This window comes from Buceros rhinoceros, unplaced genomic scaffold (genome assembly GCF_000710305.1).
Source record: "Buceros rhinoceros silvestris isolate BGI_N320 unplaced genomic scaffold, ASM71030v1 scaffold7874, whole genome shotgun sequence".
NCBI lineage: Eukaryota > Metazoa > Chordata > Aves > Bucerotiformes > Bucerotidae > Buceros > Buceros rhinoceros.
Window position 1 is genome coordinate 80,700 of NW_010408772.1, and position 11,903 is coordinate 92,602.

Consider the following 11,903-nt stretch of genomic DNA (forward strand, 5'->3'; position numbering starts at 1 on the left):
TCAGCAGGATCATTTTGTGTGGGGAGAGATGAAAGGTGTTACAAACTTCTGTAATAAAACAGAAAATAAGAAGGCTTTTTTTCAGCGTTTCTCAGTGTGGCGTAAAACCTACTGGAGCAAGTCTGGATGTATGGTATGAGTGGAGGGGTGGAATCTCATCGCATGATGCGGTTGAATGAATATCTTTGGTGTCTTTTACGCTCAGCATTAAAAAGGGGAGGTTGCACTGATAGTGTCCTCCAAGCCCTGATGGTGATGTACCGTGATACTGCTGGGGGGCAGAACTGGAACACATCCATTTCAGTGGGTGTTCAAGCCCAAATACCAGGCTGTGGGTCCTCGAGTTCCCACCAAACCTTCCTCTGTCTTCAGTAAGCACACCAGCATCTTTTTCTCTCGTTCCCAGGTGATCTCTGCGGTATCCAGACTCTCCTTCCACAGTATTGCTCAAAACAAAGGAATTAGGTAAGATCCTTTCGATATGAAGCTTTAAATAATGTTTCTCTCTCCCTATCCATATTCCACATATTTAATCACATCAGAGTCTTCAGAAGCTCCACTTATTAGGGTTAAACAGACATAAAGAATGCCTTTGGGATGTGTAGGGTACTTGTAAAAGCACCTTAGCAGCTGCTCAGAAGTAGTTTACAAATAAAATAGGTGAAAATATCACAAGTTGGTTGCAATACATCCACTGGAGAGGGTTTTAGTGTCTCTTGCTGGAGGTTTTGCTCGGGTCCCCTCTGCAGGGGCTGAGGACCAGGAGCCCAGCAAAACCCGCAATGCCCATCCTTTTTGCCCTGCCCACAGAGCTGTGCTGTCACCCCACTGTCCCCACTCCCAGGAGTGTCCAGGTGGCCTTTTGGTCACTAACAGCTGGGACATTTCTGCCTGGCTTTGACAAAGGCACATCAGTGCTGAGGGGGGTTAACCAGTAACCTGGCCCTTGCACCCAGAGTGGGCTGCGCTGCTGCCAGGGCTGCTCCTCCTCTGCTGATCAAAGGAACAATGGAGAAGGAATTAAAATCAGCAGACAACCCTATTAAGCAGAGCTCTTATCCTGGTCTTTGTTCAGTTCCCTGCAAAATTGGTTTGCAGTTGGTTTTCTTGTTAGTGTGGGGTTTTGTAATTAATCTGCTAATGACATCTCGTTAGGACCACGGATATAACTGGGAAGAATTCTCAGCGTAAAGTACCTTTCCTCTTTTGTTTTGGGATTCTTTGGGTTGTGTTTTTTCCCCAGCGATTGAAGACATTTGCTTTTCTCCGCAGAATGCGTTCTGCTGCTATTCTGGTCGGGGTGTAGCATGGCACTGGTCTGCGGCTGCATCCCAGGGCCAGCCACAGCCAGGGTGTGGGGACGTGGGCTGGATGGAGCCCCCGTGTTATTTCTAGCCCTGCCACCCATGGCAACCACCCAATGCCACAATTTCCATTGTTTGAACTTTTTTTCCCTGCCTTAACCATGCTGATATTGCTGGAGAGGAGCAGCTTTTCAGAAACTTGGAGCCTTCCCATCTGTTAAACGCATCTCTGACAGATCCCACCAGGACTGGGGGGACATCCTAGGGGCAAAGGTTTGAGGAATGAAGACATGCTGTCAGTTAAGGACTATTTATTATTAAGGGTATCCCTGAGTCTTGGAGAAGCCTGCAGTGATTATTATCTTAAGAAAAAAGAACATCCAAGGCATTTGGAGGCAGGGAGTAATGGGGGAACCCACGTGCGCCAGAGCTGGGGTTAAGTCTGGGGGCATCGCTGGGGGAGGCTGCAATGTGTCACCCCTGGCAAACGCTTCCTAGGCAGAGAGGTCCTGGTGTCACTGCAGAGGATGAATGAGCTGGCTCCTCTGGGAAGGCTTTGGCTGAATCACTGGTGTTTCTTTTGAGGTCTCCGGCTGCCAGGGGTGGGTTGGGCCAGAGCTGGGAGCCAGGGACGTGGCTATTCTTGTGGATATGTGGCTTTTTCTCATTCATTTTACAACCAGTATTTAGGGCTCCTACTAAAATCCCTTATCTTGGAAGCCTTTGGCATTGTAATTAGACAAGAATAGCACAGAGCTTAGTGGCTCTTTGCTTCTAACTCTGTTTTCCTGTATATTAACTCTTCTCCTCCTCCTCTTGCCAGCTCTCCAAGAACAGAAAATGCTGCTTCCTTTAGCTGGAAAATAGACCCTTGAGGGTGTCGTCTCCCATCACTGCTGTCCCCTGCAGTCACAGAGCCCTTGCTTTGTCCATTGCTGCATTTTTTTCCTTTTAAATAGATGATTCCTTACTACACCATCACAAACTCCTCCATGACAGAAGCCAATTGCAAATGAGTTAATCTGTGGCAACCAGCAGCGGCTCTGGCTCTCTGAAGGGACTGGCTGCATCAGCCGCCACTGCCCCTCAGCTCACTGGTTGACCAGTGATAGGGGTCCCTCCCCAGGTGAAGATGCTGTCACTGAAATAAACAGAAAACGTCTTTTTGGCTTAAGCACAGTGCTCAGAAACACGGTAAAGAGAGCACGGTTCGGATGGAGAGTGGATCATGAGGCACCCCAGAGCATGAATGTGGCTCTGCTCTAACCCCTATTTTTGGGGTCTAAGAATCAGCATCACACAAATTAAGAATGAAATAAACCCTCAAGCCTATTACTCATCCTTAAAAAAGTTTCATGGCTTGTAGGTTAGAAAAATAAAAATCAATCTTGTATGCTATTGAGTGAAAACAAAAAAATAGTCTTTCTGTCTAATAATTTCTGGATACATGAGTCTTGCCAGAGAAACCCTGTTTTACAGAGTACATCAGATAGCTATCAGGACAGCAACGCTGAGATGACAGAGTGTTTCTTCCAAGAAACAAGCTACAAGCAGCAAAACATGGCAAAAATTGCTCTCGAATGCTATGTTTTGTTTGCAGCACACTGCTTGGGCTTCACCGAGTGCAGCCCTAGCTGCAGCCCGTGCTGCCTCTTCCCTCCCCTGGTTCTGCTCGAGTCCCAGAAGTCCTGCAGAGAAGTGTGTCACCCCCAGCGTGGCGCATCACTGACTTAACCTCCTGGCAGGCGACGGGCTCTGATGAGTGCAAAAATAGATTTCTTGCTTGCGCGAAGCTGTTAGTGCAAGCTGATTAAAGTGGCGTGTAGTGGCAGGGACCACCACCGCCCCCACCAGGCTGGGTTTCCAGGTAGTGCCCCATGCGTAATTAGCCCCTCGGTGATAAGAGGGTTCTTGGTGCCTCCCAGGAGAAGGCGCGTTTTCTCTCTGTAATTTAAGTCGTTCAAAGAAAAGATGCTTGTGAGGATGAAGATGTGCTGGGAAAGTGGATGCGTGAAGTTACTCCTACATTTGGATCTTGGCTCTGCCCCAGGTGCTGAACGTGGCCCTGGACAAAGCCCTTCGTGGTCTGTCTGATTTTCCCCTCTCGGAAGTGGGGAGGTGAGAAGTGCCGTTGTTTGCTGGGCTTGTTGGAGACGAGCTGCCTGCTGGCAGGGTGCAGGCAGCCTTGGGCAGTGCTGCTCGTTGGTCTCATTTGGGAGCACAGGTTCTCTGGTAAGGGGATGATTCCTCTCTCTGGCGGTTTTCATCCCTGCGTTGTTTTCTAGGCTGTATGTGGGGACAAAGACAAGGTCCTCCTTGTCTAGCGTTGCTCAGCAGTGAAGGAAAGGGGACTTTTTTTAATTGTTCCTGTTTCTCATCCTTTCCTCTGTCTGTCTGGAGGACTGTCAGCAATCCCAGTGAGGAGTTACCACCGCGCTCCATGCCCGGCCACGGCTGTCTCTGAACAAGGAGCCTTTATTTTACAGCCAGGAGTTATCACTGCCGATCTGATTCCTGGCCCATTCAGGCCGTTACCCCATTTCTCGTGGTGGCTGGCACGAAATGCTTCCAAATTGGGTGGGCGGTTCCACAGCAGAACAAAGAGGTGTGGTCACACTGGGCTCCTCTGCAAAGGTTCTCCTGTGCTCCGGAGCACGAGTTTTCATTCCCTCTCCAAGTTTTCTTGAGCAAACTCAGCTCGCTGCAGGACAACGGGACTTCTTGTTGCAGGTCCTAATAAACCAAGATTTTTTTTTTTTTTGTCTTCAAGCGTTTTTTTCCTTAGTCTTTCCTGGCTGTTCTCCATGGCTCATGGAACATCCCGGCATCCTCTGGGCTTCGGCCACCGTCCACCTCATGTGAGCGAGCTCTACCGGCTGCGTGTGAGCGAGGAGTGGAGGGGACGTGTGTTTTTTCATCTCCCCAAGATATATGTTTTTCCTGGAAGCAGAGTTTTGCAAGCGAAGCAGGAGGTTAAGGAATATTGGCTCATGCTGCCTGCATGCATTTTTAATGTGTGCACAGTGAAACCATCTGAAAACGGGAAGGAGTTAGTGTGCTCAAAGGCCTTTACTGAGGCCCTTAATCTAAGTAAATCCTTTATATATGAACTGAACCTCTAAGTGACTTTCTTCAGAGGGCACCACAGTTAATAAAACAGATTGAAAAACATTTGCAAATGGGGAGGGGGGTGAATCTTGTTTGTCAAGAGGAGGTTTTCTCCTGCGGGAGCAGCAGTGGTAAAGGGAAGGGGAAGGGGATAGTTGTGTTTTTGCCATCCTTTGGACCAAGGCAGGACTCCTTCTGGTGGAGGCAGCTGGTCAGAAGAATGAGAGTTAGTTGTACCTCCAGGCAAACACAGAGAGGCCAACCCATCACCCTGGGCTGGGGTTTGCCTTGTGCTTAAAAGATACAATGCTGATTCTCTTGGCGTTTCACCTCTGTGTTTCGAAGCCCTGAGGTGACGGAGCAGATCTGCTGGCAGCTGTTGCCTGCTAGTGGCTGCAGGGCAGGCTTGATTTCCATGAGGGGTGCTGGGCGCTTTGGGTGCCTGGAAGTCCCTTACATCAGGAGTCTCTCTGAAATGCTGTCCTTGCCTCAGGTATGGAGAAGGGGTTGGAGCGGGGCTTGGAGGCGAAGGGCTGGAGGGACCACCATGGGCTGTGCCTGGAGAGAGATGTACTCACGTGCTCTGCGACAAACCACATCTCTGCAGCCCACCAAAGAGGGGAGAGACGCTGTTTTATTCCTTGTGGACCACAGAAGAGGCTGCTCATCCAGGTGGTCTGCTTAGGTCTGGTTTGCGTTGCACAGTAGGACCTCGCTTGGCAGGGACGCGCTGCTGGTGCCTTTGAGCAAAGAGCCAGCAGTGCTGGCACTGCTCTGCAAACAGGTAGAACTGTTTAGGTCGCTGTTTGTTTTTATTGGCACGGGTTTCCCAGGATTGCAGCTGCTCAGGTACAGCAGAGAGACTGCTGCTCCTGCTGCTAAAAGATTCCCTTGTGCTGCTATGCTGCTAGTGAAAAGTGGTGGTTTCAAGGTTTTTGTTTAACAGAATGTTTTCCAAAGTCGGGCAACTGCAGAGCCTTACAGGGATGCTGTTAAATACCATGGGGTGCATTCCAGGTCTTTACGTCCCAGCTGTGATTTATCTTTGTGCTCCCCAGGAGAGTGGTGCCATCAGCCCAGAGTGAACGCGCGCTGAGCTGAGTTAGTTGCCCTGGTTTGCCGGGACGAGAGCTCTGGCTGTCCCCTCCACAGTGGGTGCAAACCCCCTGTCCCAGTGCTGGCCTCGACAGGGCACTGCTGCAGGTTCTAGCCAGCACATGAGATGCGGGTGCATCTTCCCTCCTCCCCAACCTGCTGGAACCACCAGCCATGGGGACATTCCCACCATGAGGGAGAGCTGCCCTGCCTCTGCTCACCACACTTGACATTGATTTCAGCCACGGCATTTTCAAGTCTGGTTTTCTCCTGAGTCAGAGACCTGGGCCAGATCGTTTCCTAGTGACTAGTTGTGCTGTTATCCCAGAATGTTTGAGGGTTTTTTTCCCCTTTCTTTCTGAGAATGATGATTCTGGATTCCCCTTTTGATTTTATCCATCTGTTATCGTCAAGATGGAGCTGAAGTGAGGAGACAATCCCTCCGCTTTCTTGAGCAAAGCACTGGTACATGAGAAATTTTTAAAAATGCGATAATGTGTTGAAACATAGAATTATACGAGCTGTTATCTTCTTGTCTCATAGAAATACTCAGTTCAGATTTGAGCTAAAGATAAAGCGGGGCATGCAGCTAACCCTTGGGCACTGTGCAGTGCACTGTGCTAAACGCTGTGCATACTCTCCTACAAAATCATCATCTCTGTGTTATCTGATGATGTAGCTTGCTGTTCCCCCACTGAATTTCTATCAGAATTAATCTTGTGAGAGTTTTTGCAAGTTCCAGACCACAAATAAAAGCAAACCATAATTTTTCAGAGGACGTGTCTAAAATTTGGCACAGCATGAGGGGCTTCTTTCCAGGGATGAGTAATGTAACACAATAGTGTGATTTTAATTAAATTCAGCAGCTTTTGGTATGCTCCGATGTGTCTTGTTCTGCAGGGAGAGAATTGATTCTATTCTGCTTTATAAAAATGGCTCTTGGGCCGTCGTAGTGTAGTTTTCATCCATCTCGCAGCACTTTACCAAAATCCTTCCCTCAATGCTGCTCCGATTTCACAGATGGGAACCAAACTTGGAGGTGCTGCCCAGGTCAAGAGTGGAGCTGGAGAAGCTGCTCCAGGTCACCTCTTTGCTCATCCCTGGTCAGCTCACAGCCACCTCCTGGTACGTCAGTAAATGAAATGCTGATTTAATCTGCCTGATCCCGCTGAAGCTGGTGATGAATGCAGTCCCAGTTGCATGTAAATGTCTTGCAAGACCACACGGTTTTCTTTGGATGGCTTCAGGAGTGCTGTGGTTGTGATGACGTGCCATGGGGACCTGCTATGGCTCTGGTGTGCCAGAACCTGGCAGGGCTGACAGGGGACCCAGGGTCATGGACATAAGAGGATCCCATGCTCAAGGAGTGATATGCCATCCTGGAGAAAAAGTGGAGTGAAAAAGAAAGGGAGAAGTTTGGAGCAATGAAAATGTCATGCTACGAACAGCCGAGGTCTGAGTGCTTCCCCTGGGGGAGTGTAGTTTGGGATTGAAGGAGCATTGAACCTCGGCAGTGGGACAGACAGACAGACTCCTCTGAAAGCACGGGAGATGAAGCCCACTGCTAAACCCTTGCCCAGACTCGCACAGAAAGCACAGCCTGAAGTCCAAAGTCTTAGTGAAATCTCAGAATCCTGCGGGTTTTCCTTGTATAGACCATGATACTTTCCTCAAAATGAGATCGTTGGAGGATCTGTACACCCAGCCGTGGTTTTGTGAACTACTACAGTGTGAAATTACGGTCTGTAGATGCCATGCCATGGAAATGTTTTTCTGCCAGGTCGTGAGCCAGGAAGACTCAGCACAGCCCCATCCATCCTTGCAGAGCTGTAGAAGCTCCGTTGCAGCAGCTTGAGGCTCTGGTCCTTTCCATTTATGAAGAAATCACTGGCAGAAGGGGCAGCAGATGGGAGCAGCTCAGGTTTCACGGGTGTCATGTACTCCACCTGCTTTTTAAAACACTGAAGTGTGATGGCTGGCCTTAGGAAAACAGGGAAGATTATCATGGTGGTGTTGGGAGGCTGGAGTCTCACTCCTGGTAAGGGACGAGCCACCTCCTTGAGTCTCCTATGGGTTTTTGCACAAATCATGAAAACCTCCTTGCAGATCTGCCCGCCACGATCTCCACCAAGAGTGGCCTCAGATGGAAACAGCTCCTTGGCGGGGAGTGGGACATTTCCACCCAGGGTTGGTGTTTGACTGCACAAAATCAGAATGGAGACAGGGAGAATAGAAAATAAATCACGCTGGATCCTCCTGCCCTGTCACACACGGATTTGAGGCTAAGATGCTGCCATACATAATTATCAGCCTAAAGCTGCCCGGTCACTGACTCTGTATTCTCTGTGACGGTACTGTGGAGGTGAGCGGCTGGCTTCAGTTGCTAGGACAAAGCACCCAGATGCTGAAATATGCTCATAAATAAATGAATCTTTCTGCTTCTTGCTGTTAGACTTGCAGCCTACCTGGCTCTTCCCATTAAATAATTCAGAGGAGAGAGCAGCCAGGCAGCGCATGGAGGATTGCTGCGGGGGCTGCTGCTGAGGAGGGGCGTGGGATGGATCACGGGGCAACCCGAGTGACCGCTGAGAGCAAGGGAGGGGTTTTTGCATTAGGTGTCTCATGAAATATTAATTGATTATCCCCCCGTGTGGCATACTCTGGCTGAGGACTGCTCCTGCCTCCCCTTGTGCGAGAGCACGTGGCGTTTGCAGGGTGCTGCGTGCTGTGCATGTGCAAGTCTACAACCCGGAAAGTAGCTGAAATGTTTTGTAAGATCAAGGGGGTGCTTTGCATCGCATGTCGAGTACGATCATCTGCCGTAAGTCTCGTCCTCGAGAGGAGAAGCTCCCTCTAAACTCCGTAACAAATTACTTGGTCTTCCCTTCTCTTTTAGGCTCTAAAGCAAACACATCAGATCGATCCTCCTTTCGTTCTTTGATCTCTGGAAGCGATGCTGAACGCTGTGGGGTTTGTCTGTGAAGAAGTCTGCTCTGGGAGGTTTATTATCTCTAAGAGCCTGCTGCAGTGGCGTTTGATGTTGCTGGGGCTTTTGCTCTTCATCTGAAAGGGCTCGCGCTGCTGCAGCCCAGGCACGGGCTGGGATAAATGGCTCAGCAGGTTGTTTTTAATGATGGTGCAGTGAAAAACAAAGTCTCGTGCTTAACTAATGCTATTAAATAAGGGACATTTTCAAATGACTTTAAATGAACTGAGATCTCTAAAAACCAGTTCGGTTTCGGTGGACTCGGAATACTCACTGCTATTGGGCATTCCCAGGTGTAACGTTTAATGCTGTGTATGAAGTTGCAGTGCACCCAGAGATCTGTAAGAATTCCCCAGGGAGTCAGTAGCTTTTAGACCCCTGGACTTCCAAATTTCTGCTCTTTCTTTTTTTTAAAAAAAATACCAATTACATACAGACTGGTCCTAAGCAATGAGGGTGTTCCTGGGGAGCTCGTGGCTGGAGAATATGCAGCGCCATTGCCCGACTAGATTAAGATGCTTCTTCCTGACCCCTGGAGGTTCTTTCTTGTTGCCTCATTGCTGGAGGACTAATTTTTTCCTGTGTCCAGCAGAGAAAAATAATGTAAATGGATGTATAAGGGACCTTAAGCCAAAAGTAGGGAGATATTTTAAATAACGGTCATAATTAGTGGTGCTGTGTTAAATTACGTTGTCACATAGGGCTTTTGGGGAAGAGCAAGGATCGTTGGGGTTAGAGCTGCCCAAAGCCCATGACACAGTCCAGCCCCAGGTGACTTGTGCTGAAGTTCAGAGGCTGACAGCCTGTTTTGGAGGAGAGGAGAGGAGCTGCGGGGAGATGGGGACATGGGGAGCCTCTCTGGAGCTGTTTGTGGAAGACAGACCTGAACAAACGGTAAAGACAAGGCTTCCTCCTAAAAGCCGTCCTTCAGCTCCAGGTTTTAGGTGGTCCATTTAGTAATCCTCTCCTCAGCGTGACTTTCTTTCTAATTGCACTCTGTGCATCCTCATTTAGCCGTTCACTGCTATTGCAGAGATACAGGTTATTAATTCCTCCCCTGCCCTGACTTTGGCTCTGGTGCTTTGCTCATGGTCAAGGTGAAGCTGGGAGGGCTGACAGAGCTGCCGGCTCCATGAAACTCTCATTAGAAAATACTTTTCTCTCTTTGCTGCTCCTGTCTTACATGGAGGGGTTTTTCACGGGAACTGATTATTTATGGTGGGAAATGTGTCCTTGTGATTTTAATATTCTTTATGACTCTCTTCTTTCTTTCTGGCATGGTGAGCACTGGAGAAGGGAATAGTCAGAGTTTAAGAGTGGAAGATGCATGTAAAAGAAAGGAGGGTCATGCCTTGTGGTGGATTATTTTTATTGTTATTTTAACAAGCTGTGTTTAAACAGAGGTCACCCCCGATTTCTCCTTTCTTGCTGGAGCAGGATGACGTAGCCCTGCGGCCGTGGCTGCAGTATCCATTGCCCGCTGGGGCTGAAGTCCGAGACCAGTTCCCACGCATCCTGCTCTCTCACTGTACCTTTATGCTTTGAAGCTGATCACCAAAATGGGCTTCCCCCAACATCTTAGAAACATGTTTGCAGAGGCACAGCAGCCCTGATAGCTGGTGGAGCATGAAATTGTCCTGCTCTGTGGCCGGGGTCACCTCAGCCCTTTTCCCTGCTGGGCTCACTACCTGGACGTGGTTTTAATGAACTCGCTGCAGGTTTGAGCACTATTTCAAAACACTTTCTCTGAAGCTGCTCACCAAAGGAAGGGTGAAGCATAGCCGGGAGGGAAGGCAAATTAATGCTAGAGACAGCGTCCAAAAATAGCAAATTCAGGGGCTAGCCAGGCCATGTGTTAAATCTTTCAGGAGAGGCAATCTCTTGTGAAAGAGGGAGGGTAGGAGGGGAGTTGAGGAAATCACTCTTGGGAGCAGTTAAAAGTTCACGTGTGTCCAGGTTTCCTCTCCGTCAGCATCCCATCCCGTGTGGCTCTCAGCCCAGGGACCCCTGGCTCTGCCATCGCTGAGGTGCCCTCAGGGGACGCGCCGAGCTGCCGTGCCACAGCCTGTGTCCCCTGCGCTCTGTTCCCTGCACTCTTGTGCCAGCTCCCCCTGCCCCTGGGGGACCCCCAGTCCTGTGCAGCCGTAGTCATAAGGTGCATCCAGCCCCAGCAGAGCCACAGCCTGCCCTGGCCCCGTGCCAGCAATAATACATTTGGTTTAATTAAAGCGGTATTTTTTTCATCTTCTTCATACATTATTTGGTTATTACTTCAGAATGAGCCAAGGAATTCTTGTATTCCCCCCACTCCCTCCCCTTCTCTTTTAATCTGCTTTCTCCCCCTTTCCTTTTGCCCTTTTGGTGTCCTTTCCCTCATCCCCAGGGTTTTAACTTCTTTCAGCTCTGACAAAGTTGTTCAGATGAGGAAGCCCAGGGTTTGTAAGGACTCAGTCATTTTGGTGGAATCAGCTGCTTGGAGCGATGGGAGACACCAGTGGGAAGCAGCTCGGTGTGCCCCAGCTGAGCGGGGCAGGAGCTCACAGGTAGAAAAGCAGGTGGAGAAGGTGTTTCTCTGTCTCAACGAGTCCAGTGCTAGACTCGAGTTACATTTCTACTGAGTTGTTTGTGCAGCACCAGCACAGCAGGCAGCAGCGGCTCAGGCACGGGGTCTTAGAGCTGCTGTTAGATGATGCTCCTCACTTCGGTGCCCTGTGGTGAACCAGCCTCACCACCTGGTTTCTTGTCCTGCCGCTGCCCACGGGAAGTAGCGGAGATGATACCATCCGGGGAGCTAGTGCTTCAATAGAAAAAACCGTATTTGCAGTGAACATTTTGTTCTGAAACACCCTCTGTCCAACAGGATGCCTGGGGCTGGGCTGAGTTCAGTTGGGGCTGCAAGGGATGGACTGTGAGGGGCGAGACACTGATAACCCTGTCATTCCTCTCCTTCCCCAGGCCCTTCCCATCGGAGGAGACCACGGAAAACGATGACGATGTGTATCGGAGCTTGGAGGAGCTGGCGGAGTAAGTGGCCTCGTCGTCTCGTGGGGAGGGGACAGGAGAGGGGAAAAGTTGCGGTGTAGTTCCAGCGAAGTCGGATAAAATTTGACAGCGGGGCTCAGAGAGCCAGGCTGGCTGCTTTGATTGTCTTGCCAGGAGATTTTTGAGCTCTTACAGTAGTCCATCTTTTTCCATGTAGAGCCCTGGAGACATCACTGTTAACGGGGTTGAGTTTATGAGTGGCTCAGTGTGGGATGAGGGGGGCCAAGCCCACAGGGAGCCCCTCTGCCCACTAGACCCCATCGTTAACTGCAAAACCCGGGATGTAATGCCTCCTCCGAGCTGCTTGCGGGGGCTGGGATCCCCATTGCTGACTCAGCGCTGGGTCCCCTCCGGGGCAGCTGGGTGGC

The 11,903-nt window shown here is 49.8% G+C and overlaps 1 protein-coding gene across 1 annotated transcript in view; it reads left to right on the plus strand.

Moving 5' to 3' along the window:
* Window positions 1-11,903, plus strand: part of VAV2 (vav 2 guanine nucleotide exchange factor) — a gene marked incomplete at its 5' end in the record, with an annotated part of 105,088 nt that overhangs the window by 58,612 nt on the left and 34,573 nt on the right. Inside the window, 2 exons of the mRNA XM_010134973.1 lie at window positions 407-465; window positions 11,449-11,517. Coding sequence (XP_010133275.1) covers window positions 407-465; window positions 11,449-11,517 — 128 coding nt within the window. The remainder of the gene's footprint in view (window positions 1-406; window positions 466-11,448; window positions 11,518-11,903) is intronic.